The 25,172-nt window shown below is 46.0% G+C and overlaps 2 protein-coding genes across 5 annotated transcripts in view; both read right to left on the bottom strand.

Moving 5' to 3' along the window:
- LOC146009929 (uncharacterized) overlaps positions 1-25,172 on the bottom strand; it is a 453,438-nt gene that overhangs the window by 130,076 nt on the left and 298,190 nt on the right. The window lies entirely within an intron of this gene.
- Positions 1-25,172, bottom strand: part of LOC146009902 (NACHT, LRR and PYD domains-containing protein 12-like) — a 99,756-nt gene that overhangs the window by 59,226 nt on the left and 15,358 nt on the right. For 2 of the 3 annotated variants that reach the window (XM_083150499.1, XM_083150500.1), the window contains exons 1-2: positions 14,035-14,084; positions 3,978-4,268 (exon numbers count right to left, since the gene is read on the bottom strand). In XM_083150499.1, the coding sequence (XP_083006625.1) occupies positions 3,978-4,268; positions 14,035-14,053 (310 nt within the window). In that variant the 5' untranslated portion in view covers positions 14,054-14,084. Of the gene's footprint in view, positions 1-3,977; positions 4,269-14,034; positions 14,085-25,172 lie in introns of those variants that run through there. The other variant, XM_083150501.1, reaches the window with a different exon arrangement.

Genomic DNA, 25,172 nt, shown 5'->3' on the forward strand with positions numbered 1-25,172 from the left:
ACAACACTAATTACCACCCAGTATATCAGATCCCATTACTCACAACTGAAGGCCTGACTCAGAGCTGCATGTACAGTATAGCAGGTGATCAGTTATATACAGCACAGAGATGACATAATATCCTTATTATAGCTAGAATTGTCCCTTATTAATGTGTAAGTGGTAACAACACTAATTACCCCCCAGTGTATCAGATTCCCATTACTCACCACTGAAGGCCTGACTCAGAGCTGCGTATATAGCAGGTGATCAGTTATATACAGCACAGAGATGACATAATATCCTTATTATAGCTAGAATTGTCCCTTATTAATGTGTAAGTGGTAACAACACTAATTACCACCCAGTATATCAGATTCCCATTACTCACCACTGAAGGCCTGACTCAGAGCTGCATGTATATTATGTGATCAGTTATATACAGCACAGAGATGACATAATATCCTTATTATAGCTAGAATTGTCCCTTATTAATGTGTAAGTGGTAACAACACTAATTACCACCCAGTGCATCAGAATCCCATTACTCACCACTGAGGGCCTGACGCAGAGCTGCATGTACAGCAGGTGATCAGTTATATACAGCACAGAGATGACATAATATCCTTATTACAGCTAGAATTGTCCCTTATTAATGTGTAAGTGGTAACAACACTAATTACCACCCAGTGTATCAGAATCCCATTACTCACCACTGAAGGCCTGACTCAGAGCTGCATGTACAGCAGGTGATCAGTTATATACAGCACAGAGATGACATAATATCCTTATTACAGCTAGAATTGTCCCTTATTAATGTGTAAGTGGTAACAACACTAATTACCACCCAGTGTATCAGATCCCATTACTCACCACTGAAGGCCTGACTCAGAGCTGCATGTATAGCAGGTGATCAGTTATATACAGCACAGAGATAACATAATATCCTTATTACAGCTAGAGTTGTCCTTATTAATGTGTAAGTGGTAACAACACTAATTACCACCCAGTGTATCAGATCCCATTACTCACCACTGAAGGCCTGACTCAGAGCTGCATGTATAGCAGGTGCTCAGTTATATACAGCACAAAGATGACATAATATCCTTATTACAGCTAGAATTGTCCTTATTAATGTGTAAGTGGTAACAACACTAATTACCACCCAGTATATCAGATCCCATTACTCACCACTGAAGGCCTGACTCAGAGCTGCATGTATAGCAGGTGATCAGTTATATACAGCACAGAGATGACATAATATCCTTATTACAGCTAGAATTGTCCTTATTAATGTGTAAGTGGTAACAACACTAATTACCACCCAGTATATCAGATCCCATTACTCACCACTGAAGGCCTGACTCAGAGCTGCATGTACAGCAGGTGACAAGTTATATAGAGCACAGAGATGACATAATATCCTTATTACAGCTAGAATTGTCCTTATTAATGTGTAAGTGGTAACAACACTAATTACCATCCAGTCTATCAGATCCCATTACTCACCAGTGAAGGCCTGACTCAGAGCTGCATGTATAGCAGGTGACCAGTTATATACAGCACAGAGATGACATAATATCCTTATTACAGCTAGAATTGTCCTTATTAATGTGTAAGTGGTAACAGCACTAATTACCACCCAGTGTATCAGAATCCCATTACTCACCACTGAAGGCCTGACTCAGAGCTGCATATATAGCAGGTGACCAGTTATATACAGCACAGAGATGACATAATATCCTTATTACAGCTAGAATTGTCCTTATTAATGTGTAAGTGGTAACAACACTAATTACCACCCAGTGTATCAGATCCCATTACTCACCACTGAGGGCCTGACTCAGATCTACATGTACAGCAGGTGACCAGTTATATACAGCACAGATATAACATAATATCCTTATTACAGTTAGAAGTGTCCTTATTACTGTGTAAGTGGTAACAACGCTAATTACCACCCAGTATATCAGATCCCATTACTCACCACTGATGGCCTGACTCAGAGCTGCATTTATATTATGTGATCAGTTATATACAGCACAGAGATGACATAATATCCTTATTATAGCTAGAATTGTCCCTTATTAATGTATAAGTGGTAACAACACTAATTACCACCCAGTGTATCAGAATCCCATTACTCACCACTGAGGGCCTGACTCAGAGCTGCATGTACAGCAGGTGATCAGTTATATACAGCACAGAGATGACATAATATCCTTATTACAGCTAGAATTGTCCCTTATTAATGTGTAAGTGGTAACAACACTAATTACCACCCAGTGTATCAGAATCCCATTACTCACCACTGAAGGCCTGACTCAGAGCTGCATGTACAGCAGGTGATCAGTTATATACAGCACAGAGATGACATAATATCCTTATTACAGCTAGAATTGTCCCTTATTAATGTGTAAGTGGTAACAACACTAATTACCACCCAGTATATCAGATCCCATTACTCACCACTGAAGGCCTGACTCAGAGCTGCATGTACAGCAGGTGACAAGTTATATACAGCACAGAGATGACATAATATCCTTATTACAGCTAGAATTGTCCTTATTAATGTGTAAGTGGTAACAACACTAATTACCACCCAGTGTATCAGAATCCCATTACTCACCACTGAAGGCCTGACTCAGAGCTGCATGTACAGCAGGTGATCAGTTATATACAGCACAGAGATGACATAATATCCTTATTACAGCTAGAATTGTCCTTATTAATGTGTAAGTGGTAACAACACTAATTACCACCCAGTATATCAGATCCCATTACTCACCACTGAAGGCCTGACTCAGAGCTGCATGTATAGCAGGTAATCAGTTATATACAGCACAGAGGTGACATAATATCCTTATTACAGCTAGAATTGTCCTTATTAATGTGTAAGTGGTAACAGCACTAATTACCACCCAGTGTATCAGAATCCCATTACTCACCACTGAAGGCCTGACTCAAAGCTGTATTTGTAGCACGTGCATTTGTAGCGTATTCGGTATGAAATGCCAGTGGTCGAAATCCCGACAGTCGAAATACTAAGGCCAGTATCCCAACTGCCGAAATGCTGACAAGGAGGTGCCGTGGATTTCCCCCCTTGTGCGCTCAATGTGCTCACCACGCAGCGGGCCTGGAGCCTTGCTACGCTTGGCGCACTATTTTATTCTCCCTCTATGGGTGTCGTGTGTTGGGCATATTGACCGCATTCTATTTGTAGCCATGGACAGATCTGGCCACATCTACAGTATATAACAGAATCGGCAGCATCCACTGGTAGCAGCAGACAATGTCATTATCAAGGCGTATTTTCCCCTAACAGGGGAACCCCTAATATTCTGCTGGATTCCGGTATATGACCACCCTGAATAGGCCACAATTACATCTATACACCGGGTGTGGTATAGGGTACTGAGTCCGACAGTCGGGATCCCGACAGTCATTAGCCCAACATCGGGATCTCGACTACCCAGACTTAGACAGCATGGTGAGTGCAACAAGTCCCACGCTGCGGACACGGTGGCTCGCTAGCCACCTATTCGATTCTCCCTCTATGGGGGTCATGGAAAATAATGGGTGGCCATTGGGCACTCGGCTGTCTGCGTTTTGACAGTCGGGATCCCGACATCGGGTAAATGACTTTCGGGATCCCGACTGTCGGGACCACTTCCGGCACCCTATACACCCACAGAGCTGTCACATTACATTAATGTGCCCAGTTATGCTCAGTCAGCCACAGGTGGGGATATGACTGATAACCATGTACATCAGAATCACCTGTACTGTGCTAAGGTACATATGCAGGTTGCTGTGTGTGAGCTGTACATTATAGGCTGTAAGATCTGTACACAGACAGAATTACATAGTGCTGTACACAGGGTCAGGCTGATAGCTTGCACCATTGTCACCTCCACCAGTGATTCCACAGGTCATCTGGCTCCTACATAAACAGTCACTGATCAGCTACATGGGACATATCACCCAATAGTACTCACCCTGTTGTGTCACATTGCGCTGGAGATCCGTGGCTGGTCCCATAAGGCCGATCAGCCTGAGGACCTCTATGGTCACATCCAGCGCTGCTTCCTCTCCATAAGTATCTATGAGAAGGGTTTGTGTGGTAACATAATCTGCCAATTCCAGGGGCCCCCATGGGATGGGGCGTTGGTCTCCATAGGTGAAATCAGACAACCTACTCTTGAACCGTTTGTAGTCATCACGTGTCAGATCTGCCAGAGCGTCATACAGAATGTCACCAAGTGTCCTGTTCCTCTGACACTGAGCCCCTGCAGAGGACAGAGAACACTGTCACCATCTGATAAGGAATTTACTCATTTGTCATCCACTGGTGGATTTCACACTAGGCATAAGGGGCACATGACTACTTGGGGAACAGCATGCTCACCTGCATGAGAACCCTGCTAGACCATTGGCCAGATGAGGCCATGTGACTCTTTTTTCTGTTTTTTTTTTGTTATTACAACCTTTTTATCTTATAACTGGTGAGGGTGGAGGGAGCAGTGGTCAGTAAATTGTGGTGGTGGAGGGATCAGCAGTCAGTAAGTTGTGGTGGTGGAGGGAGCAGTGGTCAGTAAGTTGTGGTGGAGGGAGCAGTGGTCAGTAAGTTGTGGTGGAGGGAGCAGTCGTCAGTAAGTTGTGGTGGTGGAAGGAACAGTGGTCAGTCAGTTGTGGTGGTGGAAGCAGTAGTGGTCAGTCTGTTGTGGTGATGGAGGGAGCAGTGGGCAGTCAGTTGTGGGGGTGGAGGGAGCAGTGGGCAGTCAGTTGCGGTGGTGGAGGGAGCAGTGACCAGTGAGTTGTGGTGGTGGAAGCAGTAGTGGTCAGTCAGTTGTGGTGGTGGAGGGAGCAGTGGGCAGTAAGTTGTGGTGGTGGAAGGAACAGTGGTCAGTCAGTTGTGGTGGTGGAAGCAGTAGTGGTCAGTCTGTTGTGGTGATGGAGGGAGCAGTGGGCAGTCAGTTGTGGGGGTGGAGGGAGCAGTGGGCAGTCAGTTGCGGTGGTGGAGGGAGCAGTGACCAGTGAGTTGTGGTGGTGGAAGCAGTAGTGGTCAGTCAGTTGTGGTGGTGGAGGGAGCAGTGGGCAGTCAGTTGCGGTGGTGGAGGGGGCAGTGGTCAGTAATTGGTGGTGGAGGGAGCAGTGGTCAGTGAGTTGTGGTGGCGGAGGGAGCAGTGGTCAGTGAGTTGTGGTGGTGGAAGGAGCAGTGGTCAGTGAGTTGTGGTGGTGGAAGGAGCAGTGGTCAGTCAGTTGTGGTGGTCGAAGCAGGAGTGGTCAGTCAGTTGTGGTGGTGGAGGGAGCAGTGGACAATCAGTTGTGTTGGTGGAGGGAGCAGTGGGCAATCAGTTGTGTTGGTGGAGGGAGCAGTGGGCAGTCAGTTATGGTGGTGGAGGGAGCAGTGGGCTGTCAGTTGTGGTGGTGGAGGGAGCAGTGGTCATTAAGTTGTGGTGGTGGAGGGAGCAGTGGTCAGTCAGTAATGGTGGTGGAGGGAGCAGTGTTCAGTAAGTTGTGGTGGTGGAGGGAGCAGTGGTCAGTCAGTTGTGATGGTGGAGGGAGCAGTGGTCACTCAGTTGTGGTTGTGGAGGGAGCAGTGAGCAGTCAGTTGTGGTGGTGGAGAGAGCAGTGGTCAGTGAGTTGTGGTGGTAGAGGCAGCAGTGGTCAGTCAGTTGTGGTGGTAGAGGGAGCAGTGGTCAGTCAGTTGTTGTTGTTGTGGTGGTGGAGGAAGCAGTGGTCAGTCAGTTGTGGTGGTGGAGGAAGCAGTGGTCAGTCAGTTGTGGTGGTGGAGGGAGCAGTGGTCAGTGAGTTGTGGTGGTGGAGGGAGCAGTGGTCAGTCATTTGTGGTGGTGGAGGGAGCAGTGGTCAGTCAGTTGTGGTGGTGGAGGGGGAAGTGGTCAGTATGTTGTGGTGGTGGAGGGAGCTGTAGTCAGTGAGTTGTGGTGATGGAGGGAGCAGTGGTCAGTATGCTGTGGTGGTGGAGGGAGCAGTGGTCAGTAATTGTGGTAGTGGATGGAGCAGTGGTCAGTCATTTGTGGTGGTGGAGGGAGCAGTGGTAAATGAGTTGTGGTGGTGGAGGGAGCAGTGGTCAGTCATTTGTGGTGGTGGAGGGAGCAGTGGTCTGTAAGTTGTGGTGGTGGAGGGAGCAGTGGTCAGTAATAATTTGTGCAAAATGATTTCACTGATAAACCCACATGCTCATTAAAGCATACCCATAACCTAGTACCAGGGCTGCTCTCCATACCTGCCGTATCCAGAGGTGCTGACAGCTTTGCCAAGCACAGGTAAAATGAAGGGGTGTGGCCAGTGGGATGTGGCATGGCCATGTCCCTGTAAAAAAAAAACTTAGCAGTGGGTGGCATAGCACACCCACTCAGGGAGAGAGAGCACAGGTTGCTGCTGCAGCTGCCTCTCTCTCCAGATCAGCACTGGGTTGGGCTGGGGAAAGAGGCTGTGCTGCAGCAGCAACCTGTCCTTTCTCTCACACTGCTCAGTGATGGGAGATAGTGGGCTTGGACCCGTCCATCAGACCCAGACCCGGATAAAAAAAGTATCCACCCCCTTTCTTTGCCATTGGCCCTCTCATGTCTTGGCCATCCTTGCCCCCACTTCCTGCATTCAGTCCTTCTTGCTTACACCTCATGTCACCTGTCTTCCCCTCTCTCTAGATTGTAAGCTCCTTGAAGCAGGGCCCTCTTCCCTCCTGTTCTCACAGCTCTCTACTACTCAGTGACCATCTATATCCTCATCTCTCACCAGTGGCGTAAGCTCATACGATGCGCCAAAAGGCGGTACTGATAGCGGTGCCCCCCCTTACACACACGGATGTACACCTCTCACCTCTTGGCCTGGACCACTCATCTCCACATTACTCACAGGCTACACGCCGTCACCAAGTCTGTGGCTGCTTAGAAGGGATCCCACCTCCCTCCCTACACACCAGCCAAACATTGTGCCACAGGCTGTAGTTTCAAATATCATTTGACAGCTATGGGGCTGTTTCTAGACATTTTGGCTCTGAGTGCGAACAGTTAATGGGCGGTATTCAATGAGCCTGATTCGCCAGGTTTTTATGGCGAATTTGTGCTGTTTGGCGAATTTCTGTCAAAAACGGTGAATCACCCTATTCAATGACCACATGGCGAATACATTTCAAGGTTTTTTTCGCCATGATTCACCGAGTAGCAATCGCTATCTTTTTATGGTGAAGTGGAATGTGAAATTTTAAAATAAAGTGTTTTGTTTTTTACATTTGGTGTAAAAAAATCAGGAATTTTATTCTGAGGAGGGGCATGCTATTTTTATTCATGTGCTGTAAGCACATGAATATATATTTAATTTTAAAAATAATATTTTTTTTTTATTTATTTTTTTTACACAGCAGCCAGCAGGGGGCGCCGGAGCCGAGCCGCTCATTACATATTCATATATTCACTGCACGATCATTACGATCGTGTGTAGTGAATATACGCTCCCCTGCTGGCACCCCCGGGGGGGCAGCCTGTGCTGCCTGGCACCCGGGGAGCCCACCTAACCCCCCACAAAGGTCTGGGCTAGGCAGAGAGACTACCATCTCTCTGCCTGGCACCGTCCTCAGGCTCCCTGCGGCAATCGCCGCAGGAGCTCATATTCGCCAGTCAGGGGCTCGCTGCCCCTGACTCGTTGAATACCGGAGCCCGCCGGCTCCGGAACGTGGCGAATGTGCAGCGAATCCAAAAAAGGATTCGCTGCACCTCGCAGGTATTCACATTGAATACCGCCCAATGTGTTATGTTGGCCATACAACACTACGTATTCTCGCAGCAGTGTATGACCGTCCGATCCCTCTTGAGCCAGCCAGGTCCTTATATCACATGCAACCCCATTCCTCACCACTGGTAGTGGGTCTGAGTCAGAGGTTGAACATGTTCTAGTTGTTCCCCCCCACAGACACACGCACACACAGTAAAAAAGGGGACACCACAATGCCCGTCATACTGTATATTATGCCACACGCCGTACAAATATCCATTATACCGCACACAAAAATGCCCCTTACACACAATACAACACATCATAATTCCCATTACACATTATACCACACACTTAATGCCCATCACATATTATGCCACATAAATGCCGCTTACCTATATGCTCAATACTAGGGGCTACATGTGCAATGTCAGGGGTTACATGCTTGTTGCCGGGGAATACATCCTCATTGCCAGGGGATTAAATGATTGTTGTCAGGAGGTTTATATTCCTTGTCATGGGGGGGGGGGGTTTACATGCTTGTTGCCCAGGGGGATTACAGCTCTGGAGTCTGGGCTTGGTGTTCTGCGGTGGGGACTGGATATAGGAGAGTGGTGGCTGCTACTCAGTGCCTGGAGTTGACTGACACTGCAAAGGCACATGGGAGTAGAAGATGCTGCTTCTGGGCATATGCTGCAGCCCTATGACCATCAGCCATTTTTGTAAGGGGCGGGCCAAGTCCGTAACTAGAACTTTTCAGGCGCCATAGCAAGGTTTTGAAAGGGCCCCCATCTGCAGACACAGGAGATATAGGGCATATAGGTAATTTGCCCTCTCCTCTGACTCTAACACAAACAGGCCCTATCAAAAGAAAAAAATATTGGAATACAGTATACAGCATGGGTCTTCAACCTGTGGCCCTCCAGATGTTGTGAAACTACATGATCCAACATGCATTGCCACATTTTTTCCTAAGAGCATGCCAAAAAAACTCAGGGCATGCTGGGATATGTAGTTCCACAACATCTGGAGGGCCACAGGTTGAAGACCTGTGGTATACAGTATGAGTGGGGAACATAGAAACATAGAATTTGACGGCAGATAAGAACCACTTGGCCCATCTAGTCTGCCCCTTTTTTAAACATGTTACCTCAAACCATATTTGATCCTTATTTTTTTGTAAGGATATCAATATGCCTATCCCAAGCATGTTTAAATTATACTACTGTATTTGCCTCTACCACCTCTGATGGGAGGCTATTCCACTTATCTTCTACTCTTTCTGCGAAGTAATTCTTCCTCAAATTTCCCCTGAATCTTCCTCCCTCTAGTGTCAGTGCATGTCCTCGTGTTCTGCTGCTCCTCTTCCTGTGAAGAATGTCTCCCACCTGTACCTTGTTAAAACCCTTGATATATTTGAAAGTTTCTATCATGTCCTCCCTTTCCCTCCTTTGCTCTATAGCAGTGGTTCCCAACCCTGGTCCTCAAGTACCCCCAACAGTGCACGTTTTCTAGGTCACCCAGCAGGTGCACTCATTATTCAGGCACATTTGAAAATATCCACAGGTGGAGCTAATTATAGCACTTGTGATTCTGTGTGGAGACCTGCAAAACATGCACTGTTGGGGGTACTTGAGGACCAGGGTTGGGAACCACTGCTCTATAGTATACATATTAAGATATTTTAGTCTTTCCTGGTACGTTTTGTGATGTAGGCCATGCACCATTTTAGTTGCCCTTCTTTGTACAGTCTCTAATGTATTTATATCCTTCTGGAGATATGGCCTCCAGAACTGAACGCAATACTCTAGATGAGGTCGTACCAATGACCTATACAGTGGCATTATTACTTCTTTCTTTCTGCTGCTGATGCAACCAAGCATCTGACTTGCCTTCTTCATTGCTTTGTTACATTGCCTACCTGCTGTCACGTTCTTAGAAGCACCAGCTGTAGGCTGGGTGCTTTAACGTATGGGGGTTGCATCCACGACAGAATGGAGTGAAACAATAAGATAAAATGAAGTTGATTTAATAAAGATATTGGGTACTTATGTAGTATCTGGGCTGCCGATTTTGTGATTGTATGCCTTACCTTAAGGCATACAATCAGATGCGATGCTATGCGATGCGATTCGATGCGATTTTGCATAGGATTCAATGTTAAGAAGGTCCTGTTCATTTCCCCACTATCCAAGTGGGCATAGAGTTGATTTTATATAGCGTGGCGAGCGCAGCGAGCCACCGAGCCCGAAGCGTGGCGAGCGAAGCGAGCCCCGCGAGGGGACGCATATTTCTTAAAAAGTATTCTGTGTCCCCTCGCGGGGCTCGCTACGCTCGCCACGCTTCGGGCTCGGTGGCTCGCTACGCTCGCCACAGGTTTATATCCAACTCCATGCCCACTTGGATAGTGGGGAAAGGAAAAGGACCCCTTTTTCCCATTGAATTCTATGTTAAAATAGACATTGAATCCTGTGGAAAAATCTTGACCATCGCATCGCATACGATTTGGTCGCATGCGATGCGATACGATGCGATGCGATCCGATCCGATTTCTAAATCGGCAGCCCAGATACTACATAAGTACCAGATATTGCAAGACAATGATATTGATGGCACACAAGATATATGGCAGATATGCAAATATAAAGTCAATGGTCCAATATGTTATTGCAGAAGATGATGATGCTTGATACTTGAAGGATATTGTAATATTGCTTGAAGAGTGAAAGAATAAATACAAGGATTGGATAGGATAATTGAAGATTGAAGATTGGGTTGAAGATTGGATTGAAGATTGGAAGATTGGATTGAAGATTGGAAGATTGGATTGAAGATTGGAAGATTGGATTGAAGATGGGATGATTGGATTGAGGATTGGATTGAAGATTGGACGATTGAATTGAAGATTGGATGGTTGGATTGAAGATTGGATGATTGGGTTGAGGAATCGAGGATTGGATTGAGGATTGAATGACTGGGTTGAAGCTTGATTGAGCGAATGAAGATTGGAGGTAAATGAATAAAGAATAAATGAAGAAGACTTGTCCTTGCTGAATATGGTCGTAGCTGCAGACAGAGGTGACCGTGGAAGTAACCGTCGAGAATGAAAGCAAGGTGAGACCCCTTAGAAGGACTGACCTTGCTGGATCCTCTTTGGCGGTAATAGAGTCCTTGGTACTTGGAGCAGTAGACGACCAGCAGGATATCTTCAGAGAGAACGCTCAGGATAGTAGTGGATAACTACAGAGCCAGGTAGGAGTAATGATGCTGCGGGTTCGATATCATTGTACTGACTGCCGAACTATCCTGGTCAATCAGTACTTAACAGGTGGACTGTGCAGCGATAGGTCAGGCAATCTGACAGGGAGGCGGAGCCACACAGGAGAGGCTGAGGAAACCAACAAGATGGTGCCCGCCAGAGAGGGCGACAGTTTTCAGACGGCCCGGATTGTACGCAGCTGCGCAAACACCGGCATTCAGTCAGAGAGCTAACCAGGCACAAACACACATGACGGCACGCCACTCATACCCTGCATGGAACCAGAGCACACAGCACCGGTGTCACCACGCGGTGACAGCAAGGCCACATGTACCCCACTGGAGCCAGGGACACAAGCAGAGGTGAGCGCCATGGTTTTATAAGTGCAGCTAGAGAGCCTAGGGCTGAGTACAGCACAGGGGTTTTGGGTAAACACCATGGTGGATGTGACACCTGCCTTTAAGTTGCCTGAAATAGTGACACCTAGATCCCTCTCTTCCTCAGTAGTTTCCATTATAGTGCCATTTATACTATATTGAGTCTTTGGATTTCTGAGACCCAAGTGCATGATTTTGCATTTTTTTGGCATTAAACTGTAGTTGCCATGCTCTTGACCATTCCTCTAATATACCTAGATCATCAATCATTTGTTTTACCCCTCCTGGTGTGTCTACCCTGTTGCATACCTTTGTGTCATCTGCAAAAAAGGCACATTTTACCCTCAATTCCATTTGCAATGTCACCAAAAAAGCACTAGTCCAAGTACAGATCCCTGGGGTACCCCACTTGTAACCTTTCCCTCTTTTGACTGTACTCCGTTTACTACAACTCTGTTTTCTGTCCTGCAACCACGCTCTTATCCATTCAACTATCTTAAAATCCAATCCCAAGCTTTCAAGTTTATTTAACAGTCTAAAGTCTAGATAAGCTCTTCCTCTTCCTTTCTTCCACTTTTGTGCAATGGGACTACATGTTTTACCAGCTCCCCTTTAAGCTTTTTTAGTATCCTTGGATGTATCCCATCTGGCCCCATTGGTTTATCCACCTTTGGCACTCCAGCAGTTGTTAAACTACACCTCCCAGCATGCCATGCAACAGTTTTAATAGCAAAATTTACATGTTGTTAAGTGTATTTCAACAACAGCTGGAGAGCCAAAAGTTCTTCGTCCCATATTATTGAATATGCCACTTCCAAATGTATTTACAAAATGATAAATCAATCAAATAAAGACATTGGGACGTACAGAACACTTTTATATATTATTACTAATTTAGTGCTGCAGTGCATCAGAGCAGACACTGATGCTGTGTGCTGCTGCAGTGCTGCTTACTGCCAAACTATAGGGCCATAATGACCCCAGGTACTGAATCACAGCAGCAACCTAGCCTAGCACCAGGCAGTAGTATCAGGCAGAAGGAGACCACATAGGGCCCTGCTTAAGAGCACTGTATTCCCCTTGTCCCACATCCGACCCAGATAGCCTCCCTGCACCTATCCCCCCCCCGCCCCCCCCCCCCCCCCACCACCACCACCACCACCACCATCTGCTACACTGTTTGAGTATCACCAGCAGATCTCTCCTGGAACACAGTCCACTGAGTCAAGGGGCTGGGCATTAACAATCAAGCTCCACTAAGCCCACTCAAGCAGGGAGAGTGTTTTTCACTATTCTTTGGACACATAGGTAAAACAGGGGTGGTCCAGCTGTGCATCGCATCAATGAAATCTCCCCTGTGCGCACTTAGATAGAAGCACCCTACCTACCTAGGGAACACTGCACAGCATGCTGTGTGAGGTGATACCACATTGTACGCACTGCTTTGCGAGGTGCTACCACACTGCTGTGTGAAGGGGAGCTGAGTGAGTACACAGCAGTATCCGCAGCAACACTGGGAGCAGCCAGTCACATAGGATGAAGTAAGTTGGTGATGATACTCACAGAGAAAAACTTTTCACAGGGAAAAGGAACCAGGCGCTATGGCAGTAGCTGTATCTAGTTAAAGCAGCTGCTCAAAATGGGGGGGTAGTCAATCCCCACCTGGAGAAAAACAAGCAAGCAATCACGCACAGGGCATGTGAGCAGCGCATAATAAATTTAAACCAGTTGTTTGGAAAAAATAAAATATTTGACTACAATAAATAATAAATGCAAAAACAGTATACAATGGATGCACAATAGGTACACAATAAAAAGGCTAATATTAAAATCACGCCACAGGATAATGCATGGAGTGTAAATTGGCCCAGGGGGATCAAGGGGATATTGGTGGGTGAGTCACAGGTAAGTACACTTTACCGATTTTGGGGGTGACCTTTAGATACAGGAAAATCCACTTTTATAACAGACGATGATGATCCTCACCATTTGTCACGATATATTGTAGATCGTGTGGAGGAAGAAATACACCGTAGGCTTCCGCTTTTCCACTGATAATGTGCCCTAGTGGGCTATATCGGGTAATAGCCACCAGGGTGGTACAGGGTGCGGTGTCCGCCAGGAGATGGAATGTCACTGAAATCGGGGCTTCTGCTCACACGGTCCTCCCACTGTGTCGGCTGGATGGAATAAGCCACTGGGGGGTTGGGAGCAGTGTCCGCCACACAATAGTAAATAGGTCACAAGGGGGTACCCGTATCCAGGAGTCCACACTGGGCAAGATGGTATGTGTATTTTGGGGTCCTGGGCGTGAAGGAATAGGGCTGTCCACTAACGCGTTTCAGTAGGCCAGGGTAAATGGTACAAATTGTGCCATAAGTCCCGCCCCCTATCTGCAGACCTGTGAGTCACAGGGTTATTCCTATTTGTAGGCTGAGCCAAAGCATGTGACAGTCGGGACCCACCCCCCACAGTGGCGTATGGCGTCTGCTGTCTGTATACCAAGATTTGTGCTGTGAATTGTTCTCTGTTTTTCTGTCACTGTTACAGTATGTCTTGTATACCCTGTACTGTTATAATGTGTTCTATATGTACGGCGCTGCGTACCACTTGTGGCGCCTTATAAATAAAAATATAATAATAATGATCTCAATACAGATGGGTACAAAAGCTGACACTCACGTTTGTTGGCAGTGGCCATAATGCAGCAGCCAATAAGATCTCACATGTCCTAGGAGAAAAAAAATGCAGATTATTGCACATGGATACTTTCCTGCGGCTTCTATACATAAGCCGTGTACACAGTGAGTGAGAATTGTCCAGCCAAAATCTCACCATGTATACACTGTGGGTGGTAGCAATGCACAGCACCGCAGCTTCGCTAGCACCAATAACAGGATTTTGGTACTTACTGATAAAACCCTTTATCTGATTCCATAGTGTATGCTGGGAGTTTTAACAATGGGTTATAGATGGGTGATTATAGGAGCCGGCAGTTTAAATCTTTTAGTGTGTAATTGGCCCCTCCCCCCTCTAGGCCTCCTCTACAGACCAGTTAAGAAACTGTTTCCGAGGAGAGATGGCAATAAGAACAACAGAGGAGGAGATATCATAGGAAAAATGAACAACAGAAACACACATGTACAATCCATCATAAGCCATACCATACAGATGAACTGTGACCAAGTACAGAGTTGTACTAACTAAATACAGTACACTCACCAACTGCAGGAAGAAACAGCACAGGGTGGGCATCCGGTGTACCCTATGGAATCAGAGAAAGGCATGTACCAAAATCCATAGGATATGCTGGGAGTCTTAACAATGGGGACATCCCAGAGCCTCCCGCACGAGTGAGAGAGTGTTGAGTATCCTGGAAAACCTCATGATGAAACCGAATGGCAGATGTCACAAACATGTCAACAATATAACTTTACAAAAGTATGCGTGCCCACCTAATCAGCGGCTTGACACACCCAAGACAACCCCCAAAGAAGAAACCAACAAACACGTGGAAAGAACTGAAAACCGAAGTAGCAAATATGAGGCTACAGTATGTTTGACTGCAAAAATAAAAGTAGAGACTGGTCTAGTGGCCAGTTTTCCTGGCATATACAGTCAGGTCCATCAAAATTGGGACATCGACACAATTCTTAACTGTTTTTCTCACACTTTTTAAGGGACTAGAAGTAGTTGGACAATCGACTCAAAAGCTACTTCATGGACAGGTGTGGGCTATTCCCTAATTATTTCATCAACAATTAAGCAGGTAAAAGGTCTGGAGGTGATTCCAGGTGTGACATTTGCATTTGGAATCTGTTGCTGTCAACTCTCAATATGAGATCCAAAGAGTGGTCAATATCATTGAAGCAAGCCGTCATTAGGCTGAAAAATCAAAAGAAACCCATCAGAGAGATTGCAAAAACATTAGGTGTGGCCAAATCAACTGTTTGGACCATTCTTAAAAAGAAATAACGCACCAAAGAGCTCATCAACACCTGTTGCTTGACAGAAGAATTACTTCCCTGGGGAAGAAAAACCCCTTCACAACAGTTTGCCAGATCAAGAACACTCTCCAGGAGGTAGGTGTATATGTTTCAAAGTCAACAATCAAGAGGAGGCTTCAAAGGAGTGAATATAGAGGGTTCACCACAAAATGTAAACCAGTGGTGAGCCTCAAAAACAGGAAGACCATGGACATATGGAGACAAAGATCAACTTGTACCAGAGTGATGGGAAGAGAAGAGTATGGAGAAGGAGAGGAACTGCTCATGATCCAAAACATCACACCTCATCAATGAAGCATGGTGGTGGTAGTGTCATGGCGTGGGCATGTATGGCTGCCAATGGAACTGGTTCCCTTGCATTTACTCCCCCCCCCCCCCCACACCACTGACTCTCCCCCGGCCTCACTGACTCTTTTTGCCCCCCCATCACCACCACCCATGGCTCTCCCTACAGGAAGATTCAAGATGGCACCACAAATGGCTGCCTAGGAACTGTGCACTCAGCCATATGTATCCCGTGTCTTCTATGTGATAACTGTACTGTTTCTACTACAACTGTGCTGTCTTGCCCACACTGTTACCTCATACCGAGCTCACACTGTCCCCTACCTGACTGCTGCAATGACCAGTGGCGCTGCTGATGGCTGCCTAGGTGCTGTGCAGCTCGGTGGGCATGTGATCTCCGCAAGTGATGTCTAAATGCTCTCAATGTAATGTGTATAATGTCTCAATGGAATGTATGTAATGTGTCCCCCCCCCCCCCCCATTTCATCCCTGCTTGATGCTGCACTGTAATCCGCAAGAAAATCCTAGTGTGCGCAAGCACACATGGCCAATAAAGTTGATTCTGATTCTGATTATTAATAATGTGACTGCTGACAAAAGCAGCAGGATGAATTCTGAAGTGTTTCGGGCAATATTATGTGCACTTCACAGTGCAGATGGACAATGACCCGAAGCATACTGAACTAATTGAGCATCTACCATCTGTATGAATGACACGAAGCATACTGCAAAAGCAACCAAATCGTTTTTAAGGCAAAAAAATAGAATGTTTTTTGGAATGCAATCTCATCACCTGACCTGAATCCGATTGAGCATTTCACTTGATGAAGACAAAACTGAAGACAAAACAAGCAGGTACTGAAGACATTTGCGGTAGAGGCCCAGCAGAGCATCACCAGGGATGACACCCAGCGTCTGGCGATGTCTATGCGTTCCAGACTTCAGGCTGTAATTGACTGTAAAGGATTTGCATCAAAGAATAAAAAAGTAAGTTTGATTTAGGATTGTTTAGTTTGTCCCATTACTTTTGGTCCCTCAAAAAGTGTGAGGCAGATATAGAAACTGTTGTAATTCCTTCACTGTTCACCTGATTTGGATGTAAATACAATAAATTAAAGCTGAAAGGCTGCAGTTAAAGTACATCTTGTTGGTTCATTTCAAACCCATTGTGGTGGTGTATAAACCTAAAAATAGGAGAATTATGTTGATGTCCCAATATTTATGGACCTGACTTAATGCAATAAAAAGTTCAAATGGAAAATTTTGACCATAAATTCGTACTTCCACTTAAAATTATGTTTTGCCTGTACCACTTCCATAGAGCGTATTACCAATTATTGAGGCAAACTTGAACCACAATATGTTGGTTACTGTGAACAACCAAAACCGCTCACAGTAAAAAAAATAAAAATGTACGAGTACTAAGCTCTGCCCCGCCTTAATAAAAGATGAGATAAGGTGACCAATAAGGTCAGCAGAGTCCAGAAAAAGAAATAAATGATATTGCAAATTTTCCGAGACCAATTTGAGATCCAAAGAAGCAGTAGTGGATTAAAAGGCTGCTGAAACTCAATGATCTAACAATAGCACTGCAGACCCCGTGACGGTGGGGAGGCGCTGACTAATTGTGGGCGCCAGCGTTCTGCGGGCGCAATTGTTACGGTGCCACCTGCCGAAGTCAGGACTCGCAGATTTACTAGCCTGAATCCCAGCGCTCCTCCTGGCTCAGCCTTCTTATGAAAAATGTCCCTCATAAAATGGGCGTCCCCTTACAGCAGACAGATACTAGAGGAGAGGGCGACCTCCTCTAGCATCCTTAAAACCGGTCTACAGTTAGGAGGTGGCCATTTTGTGAGGGACATTTTTCATAAGGAATGTGTATGCAGCTTTCCTGCAATGACCCAGTGTTAACCAAGTGGCTCCGCACACTGAGCTTTAACAGCAGAAGCCCCCTGACTCCTTTAATAGGCATAATAAATCTGTATGCACTCGCTCACTTGCTACATTGGCACAGGTGCATTCCCCTGCAAGCAGCAGCATTAGCAGCAGATTCAAAGGAGATTTTCTCTTCTCCCTTCTATATATATTTTTCTTTTGCAACTTGTTGCGTCAAATAAACCTACATTAATTACTAACATGCACGTTATAGCACAATTAATGTCCTAAGAAGTTATATTACTATGTCCTTAGCAAGAGCAATGGTTTATTGATTTACAGCCATCTATTGCACTGATGTTTATTGTATTCAATATTCAATTTATTTGAAGGAAGTTCTATTATGGAATAGAAGACTTATTATCAATGGAACTCTGAACTGTATGTCTAACTGCTTCCACAAAAATCATTTCCCTTTATACAAGGGAGATTTTGTCACTTAATATCATCAGTATCTGGTTGCATATTTAACAAACTCCCCTTACATCTTGTTTCAACTACTCAGATAACTTGGGTGATTGTGATTGCTGGTGTCATAATTGATTAGCAATCACAGGGCTGTACATTAGCAAAAAGCCAGACACGAGACTAGCAACAATATTGCAACATCATTACAAATTTCTGATCTTCGTGTTGCCAATTGTAATATCTCAGAGTACACTGACTGAATCATTACAAGTGAGGCAATATGACATTGGAAGCATACTAGATAGATATTCCCTCACAAGTTGATATTTTCGCCAGTTCGCTATCTCTATAACGTAGCTCATAAATTATACAGTAGCAGAGAGCTACATTACGGATATTAACAGTATTTCTACTGTAATATATTTTTTATATTTCTTTGTTGTCCTGTCTAGGAGATATATTTTCTCTTGACATGTGTTATATGTTTAATGTATGTATGTAGAATTGTCTTTGTCTTGATAGTTGGCTCCCAATATTTTAAATTGAATCATAATAAAAGTAATTTTTTAATATTAAAACATTATACAAATAAAAAGGTGTGCCCCTAAAAAAAAAAAAAAAAAAGAGAGAGAGAGAGTTCTTTTCTGTGTTTCCTTCCTTCATTTTTCATAAGGAGGCTGAATCAGGAGGAGGCGTCTTGTAAATCTGTGGCGGGGCCGGCTCCAGGACCACTGGTGCCCCCCCGTTGTGGGTGCAGCATCACGGGCGTGGTGGTACCCCATACCTGAGCAGCGTGAATCGCCACAGTGGATGGACAGTGGCGGCAGAGGCCATTGATTAGCTGAGAGAGCGAGCACTCTCAGCCAATCAGCAGCCTATCTTTTGAAATTTCAAACACTGCCACCGATGTCCGTCCGCAGTGTCCACTCTCAGCAATTCAGTTCCCAGACACTGCAGATGCCGCACCAACAGCACCCTTCCGTTCCTGCCGCCGCTACACCCACAGCAACCAGGCGCTGGTGATTCATGCTGCCCAGGTATGGTGTACCACCTCGTCTTCTCCTGGCTGTATCCGTCCCGGACTAAAGCCGCCCTTAGGAGTCGGCGACCAGCATGCCCACTCCTATAGAGCAGCAAAAAAGGCCCTAAAGCCGTCCCTGATCTGTGGGTCCTGACTCCCGGCCACAGCAGATGCAGCAGCAGGCTAGTGTCCCAGCCACAGGGGAGGGGGGGGAGAGGCAGGGGGCCTTAACTGGGGTGGCGGGCGCCGAAATTTTCCCTGCGGGGAGCATTATTTGTTGTTATGCCACTGCTGAAACCTAAGAAAGCCTTAAAAAAAACAACAACAGAAGCACTTCTCAAAAAGAAGACAGACACTATACAAAAAGAGCAGAAAACTTCACCGGAAGGTAACAAGACGTGACGCAGTCTTTATACCAGTCTGAAGGAAAGTGAAGAGACAGCTGAACTGAAAAAAAACAGCTGGAAGCTGACACTTTCTAAAATCTGTAGTAATTTGTAGAAACTAGTAGAATGCTCACTCAAACCTTAGTAGGAAAAAAACACAGTAATTCTGCACTTGTGCAGCAGCGCTCGTTTAACAGCCAAGCCACTCTAAGTTGTTGTATCCAACAGGACTTTTATAAAAAAAGATCTTTGTTAAAAACAGGCATCATCCAAGACTCTCTAGCAAGCAAAAAGAGCCACTTTCCATACCAAAACCTGCATGGTCATTGTGGAGCCTTTAGAATAAAGACAACTTTTTAATGTCCTACTTTCCTGATGCAACTCGGGAGAAGTGGGAATGGCAAAACTCTTAAGCCTTCTAAAAAGGTCAAGATGAACCCAAGGCATCCAGGGCTCCCGGATTCTGGGATCTAGAGTGGTATATGTGAATTTTTGCAATGAAGAATACACTGCGAAGGCCGCCCTCCCCCTTATGGAGGACTTAAGTGCTCCCTAGTTTTCGACATGCTTCATGTTCCGCTGGTTTTTCTCCTACCTGCTATAAACATGCCATATTTCTTTGAACTAATATTCAAACATGGTTCTCTCTTTGCATAATAGTTGTGTCAGGTCCACTAGGTTATAACAGCTTATTGGTGTAGTCTGTCTGGTCTTAGATGGACATATTATATAAAAAAGAGGAGCGGCCTGTCCCAATGTCTTTAATTACTCCTAGGTCCAGAACAGACTGGAATCCTGACGGGTTTCCTTGTTTGGACCAGAGTTGACATATTGTGTTGTACAACCAGCACTATAGGTAAATCCTTAATGGAGGATATAGGACCAGCATGTAGATGAGGGACTCTGTGCATGTGAAAAAGAGATCCCATAAGAAACAACCATAGTGACGTTGAAACACTTTCAAAGGCCAACTAACGCTTTTGGAAGAGAAGACATTTGGGTCAAAGTGCCCTACAAACAAAAACCTTTGTGCACAAGGGTATTAATCTTTGAAGCTAACGCTTAGAACTGAATTCTCGGAGCAGCTTTGGAAATCAAGACAAATTCTGTCTACCCATGCATAATGATGTGCTATTATTGTAATCTCTCTCGGCCAAGAGGAGTAGATTTTCTAGACAATTACAACGTAAGGTAACAGATGAGTAACCCCTTTGACCAAACACAAAGTCCTATGTGTGATGTGAAAGGAAAATATTTTCAACATGGAAGAAGATGCAGAAGTTGAATCTTCCAGAAGGGACAAAGGAGGAAGGTTTCCTAGTATATTGTGATATAATGAAACTGCTCCTACACCAAGTCTGCCATAAAGCGAATAAATGGTTCTAACCCTCACTTCCAGAGAGGACCGTGACCCCAACACAGAGCCATGGACTGCTTGGTTTTCAACTTTTGAATTTGAAAACCGTAATGTTAAGTTCAAAACCGGTCTAGCCAAGCAGGAGACTTGGAGACTCTAAACTAGTAGTTTGACATTCACCAACTAGAAGATGGTGGTGAGAATCAGCAAGGTACATGAGATTTAGTACTTCTGGTTTGTCTGATTTCAACTGCGAAAAAACCCATGGCTGAGTTGCTTCCCCTGACTCGCTGAAAGCGTCTACATGGAGATGCCTGCAGCCAATCAGGGCTGAGGGCTTCCCCAGCACAGAGAAATCTCGGTGGCGCCGGCTCACCCTGCAGTCATTGTGGGGTGAGCTGCAGCAGAGGATCACTGCTGGAGCGAGTGATGGTAATGTATATTGGTGTAAATCTAATGAATGTAATAGAGCTGTACCATTCTGGGTTGTGTGTTTTTTTATTTGAACTTTCTTTTTACAGGTGATCTAAGATTCTAAAGGGAACCCATTAATGCCCCACATGCTGGGACTTGTGGCTCGGCAAGTTCCAGCATGTGGGGGAGGCCTGCTGGGACTTTCGAATGTAAAAAGCTATATTTTTTTATTCAAAATTTTACACTTACCAGCCCAGCACTCACCGCCCTCGGATGCCAGGAACAGACCAAGGCTTCAGCCCCGGATGAGTGAAGCCTGGGGGTCCCTTTTATTAAGGGGTCCCCAGGTAACTTGTCCAGGGCTGACCAGCCACGGTGCGCATGGTACAGCAGGGGGACCTTACATTAAAAATGTCCCCCAGCTGTGGCATGACACTGTGGGCTGTTAAAGCCCAGTGCTTGTTCCAAAATACAGGGGGACGCCTACGCTTTTTGTCCCCTGTATTTTTGGAACCAGGTCCGGCTCAATGAACCCGGGGCTGGTTATGCTCAGGAGGGGGGACCCCACGCAATTTTTTTCCTACATTATTACTCTTACACATTTAATGTGAAAACACCTGAATGCAAATTGAAGTGTGAGAATAAAATCGATTGGTCAAAATGTGCGATTTTCACAGCAAAAAAAAAGTGATTTTTACTGCAATTTGTATCGTATTACAGGTGTGATTTTTGAAAAATATGCTAATTTGGACATTTTTGGACTTAAAATCTCTAAAATCTAAAAATTGTACCCTATTACATCTCGCACCTGATTTCATTGTATGCAGTGACTTATTACAGGGTTGCCGACCCTCCCGGAATTTGCGGGAGTCTCCCGAAAATCGGGTCCCCCCTCCCGGCCCCCGGAAGGGTGGGCAACCCTCCCGGAATCAGGGGGACCCCCACTGAGCCCCCCCCCCCGATCGCGGCATTTAAATGCCGCAATCCGCGGGTCTCAGAGGAGGGGGCGGAGCTAAAATGGCACAATCGTGTCATTTTAGCCCTGCCCCCTCCATTGAGATCAGTTATTCTGACTATTTGTCATGATGGGGGCGGGGCTCAATGACGTCACCGGTAAGCCCCGCCCCCAAACTCGTAATGAAAGATTCCTCTCCGGGCTTCTCCCGGAGAGGATTATATGCAAGTCGGCAACCCTGACTTATTATAACATGGCAGTGCATGTAGTTTACACTGGAACATACACAACAAAATTCTATAAAGAAAACCTTCCTCAATGTAAGTTTCTGATGACCTTGAAACATCCTCCACCAGCTAGCTGGGAAAATTTGACCTGACCCCAGATAAGCAAGACTTACATAGAGTTGAAATTTGAGATGACTCATAAACAGCACAATCTGGAAAACATCTCAGTGTTTACTTTAGCTAAGCATATACCAGGCTAGGAGCTGCTATAGTACATAATGGATTCACATCTGTTACAGGGTTGCCCACCTTACCAGTCTCCTCTCCGGGAGAAGCCTGCAGAGGAGACTTTCAGCAGCAATTCGGAGGGCGGGCCTTGAGCATGATGTCATTAAGCACCACCCCCAGGATGTGACATAACCTAATTCATGGATCTCCATGGAGGGGATGGGGATAAAATGACGTAATTTTGACATTTTAGCTCCGCCCCCTTCCTCTGAGACCCGCGGATTGCGGCATTTAAAGGCTGAGGTCTGGCGGTAAGACTCCACGATCGGGGGTGGAGTGGGGGGGAAGTGGGCGGGCAGCTGACTTCTGGTGATGTCAGCTGCCTGCCCTCACAACCCGCGTCAGGGCCTCATTACCATGAAAACATTCAGCATTCTCATGTGAACGCCCATGAAACACTGAATATTCCCATAGGGTAATGGGGTCTGCCTGGCACCCCACACGCCTCTCCACCCCCCACCTGATATGTTGGCTGCATGCACCTGGCGTACAGAATAACCTGCGTATGCACAAGCACAGAAATGTGCATGCGCACTTCAAAAACATCAGGCTCACATGCGAATTTGCATGTGATCGTATCAACCTGAATAAGGTCGATGGTCCACAATCCATACTGGCCAGGACGCAGCTATTGAGACATATATGTATACTAGCATAGGCATGCACAGCCCATTTTATTAGGGGGTGCACCGTCAAAGGGGTGTGTCTAGCACCACCTATTGGGCGTGTCTAGCATTGCCCATTGGGTGTGTCTAACACCGCCAATCATGCATGTTTACCATCATTTACCATGCTCTGCCATAACGTTACAATGTACGTAAGAAAGAAACATGGCTGGGCATGCTGGGATATGTAGTTCCACAGCAGCTGGAGTACCGCAGTGCTAGCATGTCCTAACAGAAAGAAACATGGCTGGGCATGCTGGGATGTGTAGTTCCACAGCAGCTGGAGTCAGGGCTGGCAACAGAAATCTTGGGGCCCGGTACACTGATATTTTTTGGTGGGCCCCCCTTACCCCACCCCATTGAGCAGAACATTTTTAGTACACTGCATATTGAACGTGTTTTTTTATTGCTACAAAAGAAACACAATTAATAATCACTAATACCGGAGGGAGGTCCAGGCAAGTACCCTTACAGGAATCCAGGCGGGTGCCTTTATAAACCATTGCTAGGCACTGCACTGCCGCAGCCATGCTTACAGCCCCTCAGAACCTTGGGGCCCCTCACAAGCTTGGGGCCCGGTACAGGTGCCCCCCTAGACCCCCCCTGTCGCCTGCCCTGGCTGGAGTGCCGCAGTGTTAGCATGTCCTAACAGAAAGAAACATGGCAGGGCATGCTGGGATGTGTAGTTCCACAGCAGCTGGAGTGCCACATTGTTAACATGTCCTAACAGAAAGAACCATGGCTGGGCATGCTGGGATGTGTAGTTCCAGAGTAGCTGGACTGCCACAGTGTTAGCATGTCCTAACAGAAAGAAACAAGGCCAGGCATGCTGGGATGTGTAGTTCCACAGCAGTTGGAGTGCCACAGTGTTATCATGTCCTATCAGAAAGAAACATGGCTGGGCATGCTGGGATGTGTAGTTCCAGAGTAGCTGGACTGCCACAGTGTTAGCATGTCCTAACAGAAAGAAACATGGCTGGGCATGCTGGGATGTGTAGTTCCAGAGTAGCTGGAGTGCCGCAGTGTTATCATGTCCTAACAGAAAGAAACATGGCCGGGCATGCTGGGATGTGTAGTCCCACAGCAGCTGGAGTGCCGCAGCTTCCTCCCCCTGATGTAGAAGACCGCACAGATACATTCCCATGTGATGAATCTTACCTGAGGAGCTGCAGACAGGGGACAGAGCTGCCGGCTTTGGTCTGACCCCGCTGGTAGCAGATGTATGAGGGATCGGTCAGGTGGAGGCTCAGCAGGAATATACAGAGGAGCTGCTGTAATATTACACAGACTGTAGGTGACTGAGACAGAACCTGCCAGATGATGCAAAAAGCTGCATGAAGTGATAAACTGCAGTGACAGACAACCAGCCAATCAGCTCCTCTCTTCCATGTTACAGACTGGGTTTGATAAATGACAGTTAGGAGCTGGTAGTTAATCAGTCTTTGAAGCTTAGTGCACCTGGCACAGAAATACACTCGACGGCAATAAGAGCAGAGTCCTGTGTACCGCGCCCAGGGGAGGAATATCCTGATTACTTCCTGATTTCATGCACGGTCTGCACAGCACAGCCCCCGGGCAGGGACAGGATACGGTCGTATTGTTGACCACAACTAGGTCGACACCATTAGGTCGACATACAGCAAGGTTGGCAGGATTCTAGGTCAACATGGGTGAAGGTCGTCAGGGTTCTAGGTTGACATGTGTTAGGTCGACAGTCAAAAGGTCGAAATGGGTTTTTCGACTGTTTATGAGCCAACATGTGCCGACAGGCAAAACTAAAAGTGTGCTAAAAAATTGCACCATATTGCACATGTCACTTTTCCATTTCAAAACATACACACGTGTGATTTTTGGGAATTTTTAGTGATGGAA

This window comes from Crinia signifera, chromosome 6, assembly GCF_055691185.1.
Source record: "Crinia signifera chromosome 6, ASM5569118v1, whole genome shotgun sequence".
NCBI classification, from domain to species: Eukaryota; Metazoa; Chordata; class Amphibia; order Anura; family Myobatrachidae; genus Crinia; species Crinia signifera.